The sequence below is a fragment of the Macrosteles quadrilineatus genome, unplaced genomic scaffold (genome assembly GCF_028750875.1).
Source record: "Macrosteles quadrilineatus isolate MER2022 unplaced genomic scaffold, UCM_ALF_1.0 Scaffold_2__2_contigs__length_208266976, whole genome shotgun sequence".
Lineage (NCBI taxonomy): Eukaryota > Metazoa > Arthropoda > Insecta > Hemiptera > Cicadellidae > Macrosteles > Macrosteles quadrilineatus.
This window is the reverse complement of record NW_026542595.1, coordinates 15,882,339-15,904,094: the sequence shown is the minus strand read 5'-3', so window position 1 is coordinate 15,904,094 and position 21,756 is coordinate 15,882,339. Positions and strand designations below refer to the sequence as shown.

General features: G+C 36.5%; 1 protein-coding gene across 1 annotated transcript in view; it reads right to left on the bottom strand.

Annotated features, from left to right (window-relative positions):
- Window positions 1-372: 372 nt before the first annotated feature.
- The window catches only part of LOC128985703 (T-complex protein 1 subunit eta), a 63,016-nt gene continuing 41,632 nt past the window's right edge, over window positions 373-21,756 (bottom strand). The window contains exons 7-10 of the mRNA XM_054405494.1: window positions 10,905-11,057; window positions 9,810-9,961; window positions 8,046-8,234; window positions 373-757 (exon numbers count right to left, since the gene is read on the bottom strand). Of these exons, the coding sequence (XP_054261469.1) occupies window positions 540-757; window positions 8,046-8,234; window positions 9,810-9,961; window positions 10,905-11,057 (712 nt within the window). The 3' untranslated portion in view covers window positions 373-539. The remainder of the gene's footprint in view (window positions 758-8,045; window positions 8,235-9,809; window positions 9,962-10,904; window positions 11,058-21,756) is intronic.

Sequence of the window (21,756 nt, the reverse complement as noted above, 5' to 3'; positions counted from 1 at the left end):
ACGCAGTTCAGGGCTACAAAATGTAATTTAAATCAATGTTGCACATAATGAATTTCTAGTGGTTGGATTGGGCGGGATATATTTTTTGGGCCAAACTTGGGTTGAGTCGATCTTTTATTTTTGAAATTGCAGAAAGCTTTAACAGAGATGTTTGATCACAGCAAGTGATGTTCACAGTCTTGGTAGACAATAATGAAGTTGTCTGGAAGACGTTCACAATTTTCACGTATTTTTCTGTGACTGTGGAAGATGTTAATGATTCACCATGACATTGTGAGATGTTATCAATTTTGCTGTGTCCAAAATCACTCAAGAATAAATTGGAAGTGTTTTGTTGTAAAAAAAAGCTCAAAATAACATATAAACTACAAATACAAATAAATAAATAGTTGTTTATTGTTTCAGTTTTTATTTTCTTAGCAACATTAAAAAAAGCTTTTGTTAACATAAAATGCATGTGTTGAACTATCTTAAGGCAACACTTTAAATTATTAGTCTCCATTAGATGTGTTAATACTCATATGTAAAGGTTCAAAGTATTACATGGGGCGACCACGGCCCCGACCCATGGGAGGACCTCCTTCACCTCCACCTGACTTGGGGTTCTTGATGGTCTCATCTACGGACAGAATGAGACAGGCCGCTTCACACGCTGCAGTCAGGGCATTCTTCTTGACAATTGCTGGCTCCCACACACAGTTCTCAAAGTTGTCACTGACATCCTCTTTTGTGATATCAACACCATACCAGCACTGCCCTGTCATTTAAAGAAAAAATTATTCCTGTGGAAACAATGAATGGGGAAACAATTATCAGTTTAAAAGGTATACATTTAAAGACCCTGATTTTGGTCTGTGGTAATGTTTTAGGCCGTTTACTGAATTGGTCGATTCCGATTCTACAACTTTGGTTTCAATTCTCGATTCCGCACTCGATACTGATACCTGTTAAAAATTCATTTAATAACACTAGTGATGGTCGGATCCGGATATCGGCCTACCGGATCCGAGCTAGAACCGGCACCCGATCGGATCCAAAAAATTCCGGATCTTGGGCTGGATCCGATTTTTACAGATATTTTACTAACACAAATCAATCAATCAATCAAAAAATCCTTTATTCAAACAGTACATTTGTATACATGAATTGTGTCAAGTCAAGAATAAACATAACTATACATTGATATACATAACTATTGATTTGACATACTAATAGCTAATTGAAAAAGTCCCCGATCTCGTAGCAGCATTTATCTGACAACAATTTGAATAAACTGGTTTTAAATCTTTTAAAATCTGTCAAACCCTTTATGGTGCTAGGCAGGCTATTATACAATTTTATACCAGAGTAATATGGAGAATGTTCAATGGTGGAGGTGTTATGTCTAGGGTATGTACAAGACCGTTTTTGTCCGATTTTTTACTAACACAAAGCTATCTGTGATTGTGTATAAGAAGACTATCTGTGTTAGTGATGGACCAGACCCGAAACATCGAGACTTTTCTATCCCGAAGCTTCGGGCGGGATAGAAATACTAACAGGATATTTTCGAGACGAGATTATGGGCCGTTAGCTAATCATCCAGGTACAAAACTAAAAACTAGAGGTGTGCGGATATCCAAAAAATCGGGTCGGATTCGGTGCGGCAAGATACTTGCCCTTGTTATTTGCATCAAAAGACTAACACTGAGACATGGCATTGCCATATAAGTTATTTGCATCAAGATACAAACACCGAGACATGACCTTGCCATATAAGTTATTTGCATCAAGAGACAAACACCGAGACATGGCCTTGCCATATAATTTATTTGCATAAAGAGACAAACACTGAGACATGGCTTTGCCATATAAGTTATTTTCATCAAGAGACAAACACTGAGACATGGCTTTGCCATATAAGTTATTTTCATCAAGAGACAAACACCGAGACATGGCCTTGCCATATAACTTATTTGCATCAAGATACAAACACCGAGACATAGCCTTGCCATTTAAGTTATTTTCATCAAGAGACAAACACCGAGATATAGCCTTGCCATATAACTTATTTGCATCAAGATACAAACACCGAGACATGACCTTGCCATATAAGTTATTTGCATCAAGAGACAAACACCGAGACATGGCCTTGCCATATAATTTATTTGCATAAAGAGACAAACACTGAGACATGGCTTTGCCATATAAGTTATTTTCATCAAGAGACAAACACTGAGACATGGCTTTGCCATATAAGTTATTTTCATCAAGAGACAAACACCGAGACATGGCCTTGCCATATAACTTATTTGCATCAAGATACAAACACCGAGACATAGCCTTGCCATTTAAGTTATTTTCATCAAGAGACAAACACCGAGATATAGCCTTGCCATATAACTTATTTGCATCAAGAGACAAACACTGAGACATGGCTTTGCCATATCAATTCTTTGATATTTTTTTTTTATAACTGTCAATTAAATCTCGTCCCAAAAAAAATCCCATCCCGTGGGAATTAAAAAAATCTTGTCTCGTCTCGAAGTGAAAAATCTAGTCTCGTCCATCACTAATCTGTGTACAAGAAGACTCCTCTAAAATAAGGCAACTTTAAATCGGCAGCAAGTTTTATTAAATCCAAACTACTTAATAGTTTTTCTGGAAGTCTTTAAATTTTTTCATATGAATACATTTTTGTTACTGTTACTACCAGATCCTGTATATAAGGTCTCAAATAGAGCCACTTACCACTTTTATTTTTCCACTTGCAGGCACATTTAGGATTTTTTTCTTTTTCTCAACAGGTTTTTTCTTTCTTATTTGTGTTTTTTTTTTTTTTTTTTGAGTCTTCCCTTTTCCCCGGCCAAGTTTTGCTTTAGTTTTCATTATGTTTGTAACTGCCCAGGCGGCAGCTCTCTCACCAATACTAGAGATTGAAGCTTTTACCCTTTCCCAAGCTAATAAGCTGTCAGCCACTGATCTAATTTTACTATCCTTCGATCTTGAGTATGCTATATCGTGGTTTTTGCATGTAGCATCCAATTTATTTATGCCTTGACCACCCCTTGCTTATCTCTTCCTTAAATTCGTTCCAGGTCCACCGTACTGATAGACGGGTATGTGAAATTCTACAGGTAAAATACCCTGTGTCTGTGTAAAAGAAGATTATCTGTGTACAATGTACATACAGGGTGAATAAAAAGTCAAGACTCCCCCATCTAATATGTTTTTAAGTTAGCTAGAACACAGTATAATCTTCTTGTACACAGGCACAGGGTATTTTACCTGTAGAACTTCACATACCCAGCTATCAGTACTGTGGACCTGGAAAAAATTTAAGGAAGAGATTAACAAGAGGTGATCCAGGCATAAATAAATTGGATGATGCATGCAAAAACCACGATATAGCATACTCAAGATCGAACTATAGTAAAATATTAGGGATGGACGGGATTGAATTTTTAGTTCGGGACGGGACGGGACGGGATTTTTATTTCCTTCCCGATTTTCGGGACGGGACGGGACGGGATTTTTTTCTGTGCATAAAAAGAAAGTACTGTATTGCAGTTACCAAAAGAGACATACGAAATCAATTTTTACCATTTGTGGCACTGATCTATAAAAACCAAAAAATGGGTAACCTATAGAAACTTGTGACTCGTGGGTCACGGGGTGATCGTCTGTATGACTCACGGTCACGGCGCGATCGTCGTCATGACTCGCGGTCACGGCGCGATCGTTGGTATTACTCCGCGGTCACGGGGTTATCGTCGGTATGACTCCACGGTCACAGCGCGATCGTCGTCATGACACGCGGTCACGACGCGATCGTCGGTATGACTCGCGGTCACGGCGCGATTGTCAGCATGACTCGCGGTCAGGGCGCGATCGTCGTCATGACTCGCGGTCACGGCGAGATCGTCGTCATGACTCGCGGTCACGGCGCGATCGTCGTCATGACTCGCGGTCACGGTACGATCGTCGGTATGACTTCGCGGTCACGGGGTTATCGTCGGTATGACTGCACGGTCACGGCACGATCGTCGTCATGACTCGCGGTCACGGCACGATCGTCGGTATGACTCGCGGTCACGGCGCGATCGTCGGTATGACTCCGCGGTCACGGGGTTATCGTCGGTATGACTCCACGGTCACGGCGCGATTGTCGTCATGACTCGCGGTCACGACGCGATCGTCGGTATGACTCGCGGTCACGGCGCGATCGTCGGTATGACTCCGCGGTCACGGCGCGATCGTCGGTATGACTCGCGATCACGGCTCGATCGTCAGCATGACTCCGCGGTCACGGCGCGATCGTCGGTAGGACTCCGCGGTCACGGTGCGATCGTCGGTAGGACTCCGCGGTCACGGCGCGATCGTCGGTATGACTCGCGGTCACGGCGCGATCGTCGGTAGGACTCCGTGGTCACGGCGCGATCGTCGGTAGGACTCCGCGGTCACGGCGCGATCGTCGGTAGGACTCCGCGGTCACGGCGTAATCGTCGACATGACTTCGTCTCCTTTGTTCGCGGACCTGTCGCTCGCAATAACGGCGTTATCGGCACTCGCGAAGCGGAAAAATCGCCGACGATCGGACCAAATCCCGTCCCGAAAAATTCCCGAGTCAAATGTAATCCCGTCCCGATAATCGGGAATATTTTTTTCCCGAAAAATTCCCGAAATTTCGGGACCCGTCCATCCCTATAAAATATACACAGATACCCTTTTGGTGGTTGTGCAAACCTAGCACAAAGATTAATTTTATGATTTTGAAAAGTTTTAGTGTCTCCAAAAAATGAGGGATTATGGGCTCAACTGGAGATTACTCTATATATAAGATATATTAACCTTTAAACATTACCAATTTAATTTTAAACTGTGTGATTTAAATTGGCATTCTGTTAATTACGTTTTTTCCCCCCGCCCTTATGACAGTGTGTATCTGGATCCGGATCGGGTACCGACATTTCCTTGGATCCGCCCATCACTAAATAGCACATATAACTTATGTTTGCTTCTCGCTAACGGGTCAATCCATCTGAAGTGATCCAATAAAAAAATACTTGGTTGCATATGACCATTCTATATTTTAAAAATAATTATATATGTTATTAACTTCATAATAATGACCTTAAAACCGTTTTTAAATATCTTTATCTAGTTCTGTTTAGAAGCTGCGGCTATTTTTGTCAGGCCGCGCATAGCGTTTTTGGGCTTAGCATCAGCAATAAAACATTTTTTCTAAAGCAAGCACTAATGCCTTAAAATTGTCATCTTATTTTGAAAACACTTTTCAACAAAGTGCTCTTTTTAAGGCCTAGTTTTACAATAAAGGAATTAAATACCATAGCTTATGATTTTTATCCTGTAAGATAAGGTAAAATACTAACATATGTCAGAATATTAGGCCTGAATTCAGTCTCGTTAACTTTTAATAAGCTTTTAAAAATCTAAATTTTCCAATATTTAAAAAGTTTGAAGTGTAATATCTCTGGTGGGGCAAACTATAAAAATCCAATAATACATATGTGATGTGCTTATATGATAGCCACATACAGCAAAAATGTCATGTTGGTATTTGATCCTAAGCCGAGTTATAAAATTATGAATTTAAAGGAAACTTCAACTTTTGCACCAGCTTTAATCACCAGATTTAGGTGTAGAAAATCTATAACAATGTGATAGTAATCTTTTTACAAAATTAAAAGCTAGAATATGTCCAGGAAAAAAGACCTGAGGGTCCAGCCAAAATGCACCACTTAGGCAGCAGCTCACAAAATTTTGATCTGCCAAAGTTTTGATAATGTATCATATGTATAACACTGACCCTCTGGATGAGTCTTCTTAAACGCTAAATATAGTCCATAAGTCCATTTAAGTTATATAGAACCGTTGACTGTAAATCTTTAAGATAGAACCAAACGCTTTTAACCACTTTGGTTCCTGATCTTTTTCCTGGACATATTCTAGCTTTTAATTTTGTAACAAGTTTACTATTGCATTGTTACTAGCTTGTGTATAAATTTTCTATACCTATATCTGGTGATTAAAGCTGGCGCAAAAGTTGAAGTTTCCTTTAAATTCAAAATTGTATAACTCGGCTTAGGATCAAATACCAACATGGACATTTTTGCTGTATGTGGCTTATCATATAAGCACATCACTTATGTAAAAATTGGCTTTTTATAGTTTGCTCCATCAGAGATTTTACAATAGATATTACAAAAGAGATATTGTTCTAGTATTAAACAACTGGATCAGTTGGGGCCTGTATCTTTTCTGGATGATTGTATTTTTCACTTAGTTGCACTATTTAGATTTGTCTAATCACCTGCAAATCGTATAACACTACGATAGACTAGCCGCTACATGATGGACACAATTGGCTCACTTAAAATATGTAACAGATTACCATAAACTGCAACAAACTTATTTTTCTAGCTGACTTTATTCTACTAGTAGTGGAAGGATATTAGGAAAATCAACCTAACAAGTTTGGACTAAGTGGAAACTTTGCACAGTTGTTTAGTAAGCCTACATAAATAAAATATCAAAAGTCCCCATAAATCCCGACTGTGCTTCAGCCACCATCTTGGAAAATGGCGGCCAATTTTAACTTTTTTGACAATATTTCACAAACTATTGGTATTAGATAATTTTTGTAAATACAAAAGTTAAAGAACGTCTAAAAATACATCTTTTTATATTAGAAGGTTTGCTCTATCTCTAACAGTTATTGAGATAAATAATAAAAGTTTGTATTAAATTTAAAATTCCCATGTTATTCTTATAGGGGAAGATAAAATTGATGCAGTTTGCTTATTTATGGATATATTTTGATCAAACTTGGCAAATTTATTTATTTTATACTAAGCTATTAATATTTAACACAAATACACATTTTAGTACCCTCCCTATAGCAGTAAACCTAGTACTCGTTAAATTTAAAGTTATTTAAATAGGGAATATATCTTACATTTTTAGGATATATTTTTAGTAAAATTCCAGTCAGGCAAATGGATATTCATTTGTTAATCATATTAACAATAATTTTTTCTTATTAGTTTTATGATTTAAAGCCCACTTACTATCTTGTCACTACTATGTAACTACTCAAAACTTACATGGTACGTTATTACTCCCGGTATAATTATTTTGTCGGTAAATATTAGGAAATTGAACCTTAAAATCCACACTAAATTGAAATTTTGCACAGTTTATTCGCAGTAAACCTAGTTGATGAAAATGGCAAAAGTCACCACAAATTCCGGCTGTGCCTCAGCTCATTTAGTCCGGATTTTAAGGTTGAATTTCCTAATATTCACCGACAAAATAATTATAGCGGGAGTAATAAGTAGGCCTACCATGTAAGTAGTTACATAGTAGTGAAAAGATAGTGAGTGGACTTTAAACTGTATTACTAATAAGGGAAAACTATTGTTAATATATGTCAAAAAATAAATTTCCATTTGCCAGACTGGATCATTACCAAAATACTTCCTAAAAATGTAAGATAGATTCCCTATAAATTTAACGAGTACTAGGTTTACTGCCATGGGGAGAGTAATAAAGCGCGTATTTGTGTTAAATATTATTAGCTTAGTATGAAATAAATCAATTTGCCAAGTTTGATTAAAATATATCCATAAATAAGCAACTGCAACCATTTTATTTTCCTCCATAAGAATAACATGGGAATTTGAAATTTAATACTAACTTTTATTATTTATCTCAATAACCGTTAGAGATAGAGCAAACCTTCTAATATAAAAAAGATGTATTTTTAGACGTTTTTTAACTTTTGTATTTACAAAAATTATCTAATACCAATAGTTTGTGAAATATTGTCAAAAAAATGAAAATTGGCCGCCATTTTCCAAGATGGCGGCTGAAGCACAGCCGGGATTTATAGGGGACTTTTGATATTTTATTTACGTCGGCTTACTAAACAACTGTGCAAAGTTTCCACTTAGTCCGAATTTGTTAGGTCGAATGGCAGTTTTATCCCTAAAATTCTTGGACTATAGAGGTGATCTGGATAGTTGGAGCTCAACTGTATTCACCTTGAGCATGTTTCTGGCGGAGTTTGTTAAGTATGTTGGTGGCATCAAAGCCAGCGTTGTCACACAACTGACGTGGAATAACCTCCAAAGCCTTGGCAATGGCTCCAATGAGAAGCTGCTCCTTGCCTGCGATGGTGCGAGAATAGTCTCTCAACATCTTACTCAGCTCCATCTCAATAGCACCACCACCTAATACATAAATGGACTTGTCGTAAAAAAACAAGTTAAAGTTGGTTAAGAATAAGAGTATTTATTGTTATTAAACATGACATTGTCGTTGAATTGTAATTTGCAAGAATTTTAGTTAACTTGTAATCAACTTTAAAAATCCATCCCATCCACGTCTTGATCCTAATCATGCAACATACATTAAGCAGAAAAATGTTGTGGGGGAACTTTCCCTCAAACCGCCTAAATTTTGTCACTGGGCTTTGGTATGAAAGATTGATACTAAAATCTAAAGATGGTCATTCAAAAATTTATTCAGGGGCAACTAAGATATCATATCACACTGTACAGTGTATTGTTGGCCAAATTGTAAAGTTAAACCTTAAATTTTTTCCTTACGTTGGTGAGTGAGATGTTTCCTCACTCCACTAGTAATTTCACTGGTTAATTCAAACAAATTTGTACTGATGATTATAACATTTAATTACTGTAGCCTACTACTCTATGACTTTGAAATTATCATAATTTACCTACTAATTTCAATTTTCTCCAGTAAACTTATCTGTTGATGCATTTCTATCCAAACAATTGTTGGGGCAACGGGCAGAATTGATGGTGTGCATACAATACCAATTTTTTGTTAAAAGTATTTTTTTTTTACTATGTGTGTAATGACAGTTTCATGTTAATATTTATGACGAAGCTTTAGTGAATGCCTGAAGATGTTACTGTGTTGACGAAACAAGTCGCAAATAGCAATGCCAAAAGGTAGATATTAATATTTTTACTGTGTCGATTTCTCACAATCACGGCAACACATGATGTCTTTCGATCACGGCTACACATGTGATATAATGTCTTAAGATCGCGGCACCATACGTTTATCTCTCCGGCGATCATAAACCTTTGATCATTTTTCACAATCTCTGCAATAACTGTTATGATATACCGTGATCGTGAAACTTGTGACTTGTGATGATTTCATGAGATCGTGGCAACGTCTGCAATAATGTCCGGCGATTATCTCAACATTCTCAACACCCATGACTATTTTTTGTAATCACTGTCTCATCTGTGATCATTTTGCAATCACAGACAAATTTGTGATGATCTCATGATCGCAGCAATGTGCGTGATGATTCCTTTCGATCACTGCAATGTGATTCAGGATAGTTTCCCACAATCCCGATTTCTACTAGTTAAGCAAAACCAGAACAATAAGTGATTTCAGTCAAATTTTTCAAGTTTTGCTAAACAATTTTAATTTCTCTGTTCTATCCTATACAAATTTCTAGACATACTAATCATAGATTTTTCCCAGGTCATCAAAATTCATGTTTACTTTCCGGTTTCCAGGTTGGCTGCACATCCTGACATAGTAACAGAGGCTAATCTTATTAAGATTTCACTACAATCAATTCATTAACACTTCATGAATAAAAAGATTTAATAAACTAACAATAATCAGATACATACTCGACTCCGCTGAAAAAATACACTTCCCACTCCTAACTACCGCATTTCTTAACTAAATACTAAAAAAAAAAAAAAAAAATACAAATCTATTCTATAACATCACTTTCTTTGACATGTTACCTGCAACAACTGCATCATTCTTGATGGTCCTTCGTACAATCATGATGGCATCGTGCAGTGAACGCTCTGTCTCTTCCAGAAACTGTTCTGCTCCTCCCCGCAAAACAATTGTACATGTTTTTGCGTTTGAGCATCCAGAGAAAAAGTTGAACCTAGAAATGATTAAAAAATAAATGTTAAAAATACAAATGTTTAAATGTGTAAATGAATAAAAACAACAGTAACCTGCTGAATTGAATCATAGAGGGTGTCCAGCGCCCCACTAAAAAAAGATTTGTTTTCAGGTTTTTCGGGTAAAAAATTTGAAAATTCTAGGACAAAATTGGCCGCTTATAATAAGCATAACTTACTTCCTTATACCAACTAGGACATAAAAAAAACCAAGAATAACTCCAGATTCAAGAACTGCATAAAACATTTTAAAACTAAGAAACTTTGGATGACTTAACTATACCAAACAAATAAAAATAACAATCAAAACTATAAAACATGTATCCTTTAATTGGAGACTGGTGCCAAAAATTACCAAACATCTAAAAAAGAATAATTAAATTGGTGATATCAAGTAAAACAGTTTAACTGACCAATAACTAGCTGATAACAAAAATTTACATGTTTTTCACCTTGTACAATGCTTTTTTGTTTTTAATGTTTTAACTCTTAAACAAACAATAATTTTGATGTTATATTGGTTTTTTTATTTTGGTTATGGTAACCACAGATAAAAGTCAGGGATTTAAAATCTGAAATCCTAATCCTTAAAATTTAGTCACAAACCAAGAACACGAGATCAAATGTGATAAAAATCAAAATTGCTCGAGGCGTATTTATATTTTGTTTTACTTTTGATATTAATTAATTTGTGACAATTATCAACAAAAATAACGCTCTATGATTATAATATCGGCAATCATCGGTCGGATTATAATATCACTGCAGGTGAAGCAAATCTACTGTTTATTTAATTACATTTGAATTCAAACATTGTATATACGAAAATGAAATTCACTTTTTCAAGTGTAAACATACATTGAATTGTGATTGTACTACAGATGAACCGATCAATATTCATTTTAGTATTAAAGTCTGTCTCACCTTTCACCCCCAATTTGGTTCTCCTCAAACAGAGAGCAAGTACCAAGGACGGAGTCGTTGAGATCATGGGCAGTTGTCATGACAGCTCCACCACAAGCCTTCATTGTACGTCTCAAGTCTTCATCTGGTACGCGGCCCGCACAGAACATGTCCCTAATCACATTACAGTACCTTTAATATATCAAATCTAAAAACAAGATTTCACAAAATCTCCTCAACAATATCAATTTATAGATATCCAACCCTCATGCCTAAGATGGTTTTTGTTTATCATTTTACAGTAGACCCTCTCTTCAACTCAGGATCAACAGCCTATGCCTGGTCAAAAACAGACCAGGTTCAGTTTGGGGCCACTCACATATTACGTAACACACTTATTTGGTAATTTTAACCCCCCCCCCCTCCTTACTTATGAAAATCGGTCGGTTAGAAGAGCCTAACTGACTCAGAAAAGAAAAACCAATAATTGTTAATATATAGTTTTTAAAATTTTTACTTGGGTTAATCGGTGTGTTACAAAAATATCAACAGTATGTAGGCCTATACAGTACATAAAAGTTATAAGTGCTGCTTACATAAACAAAGTCATCTACGATATTATTATTTTACTGATTATAAATAGACTGCAAAAGAAGATAAGGTATATGGCATTGACCAAAGACTTCACTCAGAATATATTAATGATTGCTCGGTCCCCAGGTACATATATGAGTAATTGTCTAAATAATTTTATTTCAATGATATGTTTGTATATTTATAAATACAGTAAAATAATCAGCAGGTGTGGTTTAGATTTAACATTGTGCATGTTTTTAATGTATACCTATTTTCATGGTAAAAATGTCCAATAGTATAGAAGAGACAGTCAACTTTCTGCGTTAGGCCCATTCTACACAAGCCAAGCATCAAACCCGCAACGGGATTCCTGCATGAACGCGCCAAAATCCAGGGGAAACCCGACGCAGGGATTGTGGCAAAGCCATAACATTTCCCAAAAGACTGTTTTTAACATGTATGTAATTAATACCATATGTTGTGATTATGAAAATAAAATAATGTGAGTTGTACTAGTTGAACTAATAGCAAAAAGATAATGTTAACTGAAACTTAAATACTTTAATTGTCAAAAATAAAACTTCTTTAACGCTTCCACATTAATATATTTACTTAATTTAGAACAAAACTTATAAATCCGCGACAATTGGTAGCAGAGCTGGAAAATATGACCTCAAGACTACTGAAGAAAATTGATACCTTGAACAAGAGATTGGGCACTACAATTACCGAGGCCAATTCACTTCTGCAAGGGGAGGACTCTTCCAAACCTGACCTCCTAGGTACACTGACGACTTTAGATGGATATCGTAGACGTCTGGAAGCCTTACTTGAATGATCAACTTGATCACATTGTAATCACTGACTCAACGAATGGAGAGGCAAGTACGTCTGAGGGAGATCCATTTGAAGTTGTTCTCAATTGCGAAGAAGTAATTGCTAAACTACAGGTAAGAATAGATTCCTTCACACCCCATTATGCAGACAAACTATGTAACTCCCATGATCAAACTGTAGTGTCAGAACCTAAACGTTGTTTGGTCAAACTACCAAAACTTGTCATCCCAACCTTTGATGGAGACATCCTCAAATGGCAGAAGTTTTGGGATTCCTTTTCCTCCTCCATTCATAGCAATGATGCTCTTACTGTGATTGACAAATTTAACTATTTGAATTCATTACTTGAGGGGGAAGCTAAACGTTGTATATCCGGACTCCCACTAACATCATTAAACTATGATACAGCAATTTCTTTACTGAAGAGTAGGTTTGCTAACAAACCAATAATTGTAAACTCATACTACAAGTCACTAATAGAAATTCCTCCTGTTAAGTCTAATGACACGAAATTCTTGCGTCGTACCTTCGACATAATTGAAAAACATATGAGATGATTACAAGCCTTAGGGGAGGATACAAATTCAAACTACTTCCTCACACTTATTACTAGTAAGTTACCTCTCAATGTTATACTGAAGGTTGAAGAACTAAACTTAGGCGAAGAATTAAACGTAAATCGACTTTGTAGTACAATTCAAAACATTCTAATCGTTAGAGAGAGATCAGAGATGCTGTTGAGAATTTCTACTAAGTCTAGGGATGTGTCTGTGGAGCATATCATTCATAAACCTACCTCAACTGCCGAGACCCTGTTAACTGGTGATAGGTCCTGCAATCTAAGACGATGTATATTTTGTGAGAAAGACCATTGGAGTGATCAATGCACGGCATTCAGCACAGTAAGTGAGCGTAAGGACAAAATAAAGGGGTTATGTTTTATTTGTTTAAAAAGGGGACATAGCCTTAAAAATTGTAAAACTTTCAAGGCTTGTGTTTTTGTAAGCAAAGCAAAATTCACCACAGGAGCCTTTGCCCTAAACAGTTTCCACCAGGTATCACCAAAGATGCTGTGAATTCCCCGACTGTTCCTACGAGACGAGAGTTACAAGTACCAAAACCAATTGGAGGCTCGTCACACTTGACCACAACTCAACTAAAATCAACTAAGTTATCGTCTCTTCTTGCAGTTAACGAACAGGTAATTTTACAAACTGCAATTGTAAATGTTACAAATGAAGTTAACAAACTAACTCACACTACTAGACTTTTATTCGATTCGGGTAGTCAAAGGTCATACATGTCAAAGACATTAGCTTCTAAGTTACAATTAAAATCCGAACAACATCAGATTTTAAATGTGTTCACTTTCGGAAACAAAAGTTGTAAAACTCTTGAGACACCTGTTGTTTGTGTTGGTATATCGCTTTTAAATAAAGACGCAATCAACGTACAAGCAAATGTTGTGCCTCACATAACTTGACAAGTCCACTCAAGCGGGATGATAGATATTATTGATCAAATAAAATCAATATATCCTAACTTAACTTTGGCTCAAGGTCAACACCTGAACTCCGAAATTGACCTTCTTATTGGAAATGACTATTACTTGGACTTTATAAATGACGACAAAATTGAGGTAAGCAATGGACTTTTCCTCTTAAACACTAAATTAGGCTGGGTCATCAGCGGAAGGAGCTTAATAAACTCTATTGAAACTGACTCTTACTCAACTTCATTCTTAACTACGGTCCAGCCATCTAACTTGTTTGTTCCTAAAGCTTACTTTCATTCTGCAGATTCTCAACTTGTAGAACAACTTAACGTCAAAGACCTCTGGAGTCTTGAAACTTTAGGTATACATGATAATCCATTTGAAATTGATGATGATATTGCTCTAAAGCAATTTAATAATACTATCCAATTAGTCGAGAATAGGTATTCGGTTTCTTGGCCATGGAAAGAATACCCCCCAAACTTGCCGGATAATTATTTTCTCTCATTAGCTCGACTGAAATCGCTTGTGAAAAGGTTATCAAGTCAACCAGATTTGCTTCAAAAGTATGATAACATAATCAAGGAGCAGAGATCAGCGGGAATCATTGAACAAGTTCCGAAACCTGGAAATGCCATTGTTAAGCATTATATTCCACATCATCCCATAATTAACGAAGCAAAATCCACAACAAAGGTAAGAATAGTGTACGATGCTTCAGCCAAGTCAAAGAAATCTTCTAATAGTTTGAACGACTGCCTCAATTTCTGCCTATTCTCAATTCACCAAAAATAGACCTGGTTAAAAACTTTTATACCATATAAAAAACCCAATATGTATGTGTATCAAACTTATATTTTGGTGTTAAAGGTTTATTATTAATTGCAAAAGTATGGAACTAAGTGTTTATTTTAAAATAGGCCTACTGTAAATGTTTGAATTTGACTAAAGCATGAGATCTAATAAAGTTTCCTCTGATTTATAAATAGGCTTACAAGTATTTATCTAAAGTCATTTCTCAGTTTTTTTATTTATTTGAAATTCCATGAAATTGTCTTAGTTAACTCATTAAATTATATATATTTTTTTATTACGTACCTAGCCAACATCTTGGTCTACAAATACTCTTTGTAAGGTAAGTTTTTCCCCCAAGTGAGTAAAAACTAACTTCCTATATAACGACATTTTCTCACTAATTATATATCTTCAAAATTTGTTTAACTATGAAAAAGTCACCAAGTCTAGCTGAAAACATAATCATAAATGAGGATATTTTTGAAATACAGAATAACTAATCAAACAAAAAATTTAACACTTTTATTTCTCAACTTTTTTTCCTTGAAAATGTCAACAGTTTTTCACTTATTTTTAATAAAGATTATCACTTATAATTGTTTTAAAGAAGTCCAGATGTGTGAACTTGAAGAGCAGACAAGAGACATATGTCACTGCCACAAAAACTCTTCTCTATGAATGAATGAACTGTTTATTATGTGAAGCCCCACCCACCGTCTAACGGGACATGGGGGAGGAAAAGAGAAAGTTTGGCAGAATTTGCCCTTGTTCTAAAGCCTGGTTCACATGCCCTCCCTGCCCTCACCCTCGGCCTCAGTCGCTTGCAGATTTCCATTACACAAGAGTGTTAAATTATTTTGAAATACTGTACTGTAAATGTTTGAATTTGACTATGATGAGATCTAATAAAGTTTCCTCTATTTTATAAATAGGCTTAACTTTTTAAGTATTAATCTAAGTCATTTGTCAGTTTTTGTATTTCTTTTTAAAAGCAATTGCAGTTATACATTAAAAAAATTACAAACATCTTGGCCTACAAATACATTTTGTAAGGAGAGTCTTTTCTCTAGTGAGTAAAAACGATCGTGGTCAAGGAATGAACTGTGTTAAAACAGCACATTGTCAATGTTTACAAAAGTATTTTGACTGAAACCCTGGTATTTTTTAAAGACATTGCATAATAGCCTATGTCGACGTCTGTGGAGAAAAGTATGGCAATAGATAGGTTTTACTTTTAGCCTACAATAAAGACATTTCATAGTTTTATTTAGTAACAAATAGGGGTGTGCGAAGCAGCAAAAAATTTTCGATTCGAAGCAACGATTCGATTCAAAAGATTTTTGATTCGATTCGATGCAATTCGATTCGAAGCAATACGGTATTTTTCTATTCATAATTGTCAATTGAGTGGATTAACAATAAATTAAAATTTACCACATTTATGTAAGACAAATTTTTGTTGATGTGGTATTATAGGCCTATTCATACTTAACATATAAATTTTAGGTGAACAAATATTTATTTTCAATCATATATTAGAATAGCCTGTATTGCTGGAAATACCAGTGAGCTGCTTTACTAGCTTATTTCATAATTTTTACTTGGAATTGGCTCAACTGCAAGAAAGAAGAAAATCTTTTTTTTATCAAGACATTCATTCTAATTTTAATAACTGTTTAAATAACTAAATAGGTAGCTAAATTGCAACAAATTTGAATGGAACTTAATATAAAAAGACCATTAACAAATCAATTAACATATCACAAGTTTAGGGCCTGTGGACCGGCTTCAGGACTGCAAGCAAGAAGAAAATAAAAATAATATGTTTCCACCATGCAACATGTATCATTCATTCCCTGCCTCCTTAGTATAATAACCTCACACTTACATTATTTGTTACATCATCATAAATAAAGAATCATCTATTATTGGCATCAGTAGGCCTACAGCTTTACATAGGCATTATTTTTTATAGGGCCTAAAATAGTAATAGGCTAGAAGCAACATGACAAGTGGAGAACTCATTGAAGAAAAGATATTGTGTAAACTAATTTACCATAAAACTCAAAAACAGTAAATAACATACAAACATTGTTTATGGTAGCCTATAATTAATAAGGACTAAAAAATGCATATCATGTCATACAGTAGTATAGACCTACTGCAAGAGATTAAAATCCTAAAACAACTGATTTTGATAGCTAATGAATGAAAAGAATTAAAAATCCATAAAATAAAGCCAAACAATATCACAATTAATTAGGTACCCGAAAAGTAACTCTTAAATAATATATAGAAGATTAAAATAATATTAAATCAAGAGATAGTTAAATGCTAACTTCTAGTGCCCTTAGCAACACAGGTCAATGTTTTTAAACTACCCTCAATGTTTTTGGAACAGCAGGGTCTTTTTCTCTGAAGGGAGGGTTTGTCAACAAAAACAATGAATCACTTTCACTAGCCAGGCCCGGGCAACGATGTGTGCATTCGGGCGTACTGATTTTGAGCACGAAAACCCAAATCACGGTGAAATCGAGCATTGCACTGAAGCGGCAATAATGGGTTCCCTAATCCTATGGTGATTTCGAGCATTTGGCCTTCCTAGAACTTAAAGGATGATTAAATAGGGGAAGATGGGAAAAACATTCAAATCAAACTACCACATTTATTTTCTGACCTTGTGGCCCACAAACTTGACAAAATTTAACAATATAATGTGCGAGTCCCTCAATTGTTTTAGTTTTATATCGATAAACTTTTGCCGTACTAGGGTGTCCTTCCTTTGCTTTGATTCTTCTCTGCGCAACGCACTGTTCATTTGTACGTACGTTTTTGTTTGAGCACTTAGTAAACATTTCATGAAAACAAAAATTTGTGAAATATAAAATGGTTTACGTTACCTTTTCTGTCAAACGATCCCTTATGTATATAAAATCAACTACAGCTGTTTCATGCATCTGGGGCACATAGGTTGTCGATAAAAGAGAAGGATAAGGAGATTGAAGAGCTTTCATCCGTTGATGAGTTTGTCAAAATAAATAATTACTGTTATACACAAATAACACTTTTAACTTGGCCAAGTAACGAACACACGGGATAGGCGCCGGTGGAACATCCACCAGTGTTCCGTCCAAAAACAGAGTTTCACACGCGGAAAGATGCTCTAGGATTTTTTTGTTTTCATTAACTTTTGAGAATTGTGTTAAGATAAATCGGGGAATCCTAAGTTGTGATGCTCAAAAATAGGGAACCCCAAATTTACCCTACAAAACCACCATAATTCTCCGTCCCCATGGTCTGAACATGCTTGTGCACGAGCTCGTTCGAATAAATTTTGATTTAGACATTTATACAAAACTAGCCACTATACCCATGCCTTGCAACGGGGTCAGTATGCAAAAGATCCAATGTTGGTTCTTAGAAAATGCCTTAAAATGGTTTCACATCCACAATTTAATTAAGAAACAAAATTGAACTGTATTACTTAACTTTATACTACAGTAGTACGTTTTTGTTAACACAGACTGTGAACACGTAAGGCCCCCTTCACACTGGGCAACCATGGTGGTGACACCGGTGGCGACACCATGGTGGCTACGTTACATTAGTATTGATTTAAGTGGGACATCTTCACACTGAGCTTTGGAGGCGCGTCTGGCCGCGCGACCAGAAATGCGGTGGCTCGAGGTTGCGATTTTCAGAGACACCAGTCTGGTGGCGCCACTATGTCGCACCATGGTTTCTTATCGGACTGTTCACATTGGAGCGACTGGCAGCGCCACCAGTCACTACCAGCGGGCATTACTCAGTATACTAGTTTACTAATCTTTTGAAGTTGTTAAGGTAATAAATATGGGGAAACGATTTTATTGATATAACAAAATGTATAGGTACTCTATTTCATTTACATCTTTTCGTCATTGTAATATATACATTGAGTCAAGGTATTACAGTGTTATTAATAAATGGTGTATTAACTATGTTTTTATTTAATTTTCCACAACAATAGTAGCAGTTTCTCTTCTGGAGATATTTTATCTTTCAGACGTCCCAGAAGCTCATCAAAACTTAAAACACTCAATCTTGAGTAAGTACTAATTGTGAAACGTGTCAGGGTTATTTCTAAGGTCTTGGTAGTGAATGAAAAAAGTCTCTCTGGTACTTATATCTGATAAAAACAGATGAACAAAAAAATTTGTTTTTTTCTTATGTTTTCACAATTTCAAAAATAAATATACGCTTAGCACCTGCCTCTTCGACGTCCAACTGTGAGCTTTGTGGCTGCAGCTGCACTGGTGGCCGAGCTGGTGGTCCATGCGCATTTTGACTGGCCACCAGTGTCGCCACCGGTGTCGCCACCATGGTGGCCCAGTGTGAAGAGGCCCTAAAGACACCAGTCTGGTGGAGCCACCACGTCGCACCATGGTTTCTTATCGGACTGTTCACATTGGAGCGACTGGCAGCGCCACCAGTGGGCATTACTCAGTATACTAGTTTAATAATCTTTTGAAGTTGTTAAGATAATAAATATGGGGAAACGATTTTAATGATATAAGAAAATGTATACTCTATTTCATTTACATCTTTTCGTCATTGCAATGTATTGAGTCAAGGTATTACAGTGTTATTAAATAAATGGTATATTAACTATGTTTTTATTTAATTTTCCACAACGTTAGTAGCAGTTTCTTTTCTGGAGAAATTTTATCTTTCAGACGTCCCAGAAGCTCATCAAAAATTAAAACACTCATTCTTGAGTAAGTTTGAACCGTGTCAGGGTTATTTCTAAGGTCTTTGTAGTGAATGAAAAAAAGTCTCTCTGGTACTTAAATCTCATAAAAACGGATGAACAAAAAACTACGTTTTTTTCTTATGTTTTCATAATTACAAAAAAATATATACGCTTTAAGCACCTGCCTCTTCGACGTCCAACTCTGAGCTTTGTGGCTGCAGCTGCACTGGTGGCTGAGCTGGTGGTCCATGCGCATTTTGACCAGCCACCAGTGTCACCACCGGTGTCGACACCATGGTGGCCCAGTGTGAATAGGCCCTAGGCTACCTAGGATCCAAAATCAATTATTGATTGAGCGAAGCTCACTTTCCCTCACTTTGTAACTTCTTTGTAAGCGCATCAGAATGTAATGGCTTGACCAATTGATATGAAATTTGGCCAACAGTTAAAGAATACTGAGCACAATGTTTGTGGTAAAAAATATTTTCAAATTTCCTTCTGGATTTTATTTTACGGGTCACGCAATTTCGCTTGTTATTTTAATGTAAGTTGAAAGAAAAGTTATATTGGGCTTATGACATATGCCATATACACATATGTGTATATGGCATATACACGTGATTTCTCAATTACACCTGCCTTCTCTAACTCTTCAATCTGCCTATCCATTTCTTCCCGCTCTAGTTTACTTAATTTATATGGAGGCACAGCTATAGGATCTTCTGACCGCATTTCAAAAGAACTGGCAGGCACCCTCGCCTCATTTAAGTCCTCTGCATCTTTGGCAAAAACATCCAAATATCTCGAAATCAAAGCCTTTGCAGCTTCGTATTCTTCAGGAGCTAAATCTGGATTTAGATCAATTATGTTCCCTGCCATGTCTTTAACCGTAGTGTCTGTTTCAGAACTAGCATTATTAACTAAACGATTAACACATTCCTCCACAACCATGTCCTCGTTGCCATTTTCCGGACACAACCCTTCCTCAAGCGTAACCGAGCCAATACACGTGTCATTCCATAAGGTTGCGGTAACCTTCTGAGTATTCGTCACATAAATAACTGGTGGAGTCATTGCACTTCCTGCCACACAGTAAAGACTCTTTCTGTGTAACATATTCCCATCCGCAAAAATATAAGGGATATCATCTTGTAATATTAAATCTGTTCGAACCGGAACCGCAACTCTACAATGAGGAGGAATTCGTACGTCCTCTGTAGTGTAAACACCTATGTGTTGTTGTAACACCTCCTGTTTAGTATTGAAACTCAATAACCAATCCTTGTCCATACGCAATGTCAGCTTAGAATTATTAGAATCAAACTTAATTAAATTTTCGGCATAATCCAAAATCACATTATATTTCAAGAGAAAGTCATTCCCTAAAAGAACTTTGGAACTTAAATTTGATACAACATAGACATTTTGATTGAAACGAAAATCACCAATTGTAAATTTGATATCAGTTTTGCCTAATACATCTAAAGGAGAATTATTTGCAGACTTTAGTAAAACCCCTCCTGGGTTGACCATAGTATTCTCTTTAACTAGACTGCAATCTATTAATGATACATTTGCCCCTGAGTCTAGTGATATTTGTACATTCTTACCATTTAATAACCCATTGACATGCAAGGCTAGCGTAGTAGTATTGTGATTGTTGTTTACTGACTCAACAATGTCACCGGACTTACACACCAAGGCCTCAGCGCTGAGCGGCGTAATGTCAGCACTACTCGAGGTCTCTGCACTGCTACGACCTTCTTGATCATCAACACAAGTAGAGTTAATGACCCCCCACCTTAGCATGTCTAATACACATTTTTGTTGTAAGATTTTCTGTTCAATTTTGGATAGAATGTTGCTGTTACCAATATTTTCGAAAATGTCCTGATTTGTTGTAACACAATTTACCTGGGAGGGTTGAATTTCCCCTCCCAGCCCCTCAAGTTTTTTTGATTCCTGTTGTTACATTCCCTGGCAAAATGGCCAAAAGCCCCACATGAATAACATCCCCTGTCTCGTTGGTCATTGAACCTTACTCTCCTATCCTGACTAATACTCCTATGTCCTCTATCATAGCTAATCTCGTTCTGATTATAACCTCGTTCCACACCACGTCTCTCCCTGGACCTACCCCGGTATTCTCTATCCCAACCCCGGGACCAGCTTCTCCTACGTGAAGAATCCCTAACCTCACGAGAATCGTCACGGTATCTCCCTCTCGCCCTATCTACGTCTTGATAATGGATAGGCTCCCCCTTACGTTCCTCTCTCTTCCCGGAAAGATTGGCAACCTGTAGCTGCTGCACCAGCTGGGTTAGCGAATCTAGCTTTTTCTCTAAACCTTCGTTAACTGTCGTGTTAGGGGTGCCACCAATATTTTCCAGCCCTAACCTTTGCCTTATCAAAAATGATGACATTTCATACTTCGAAAT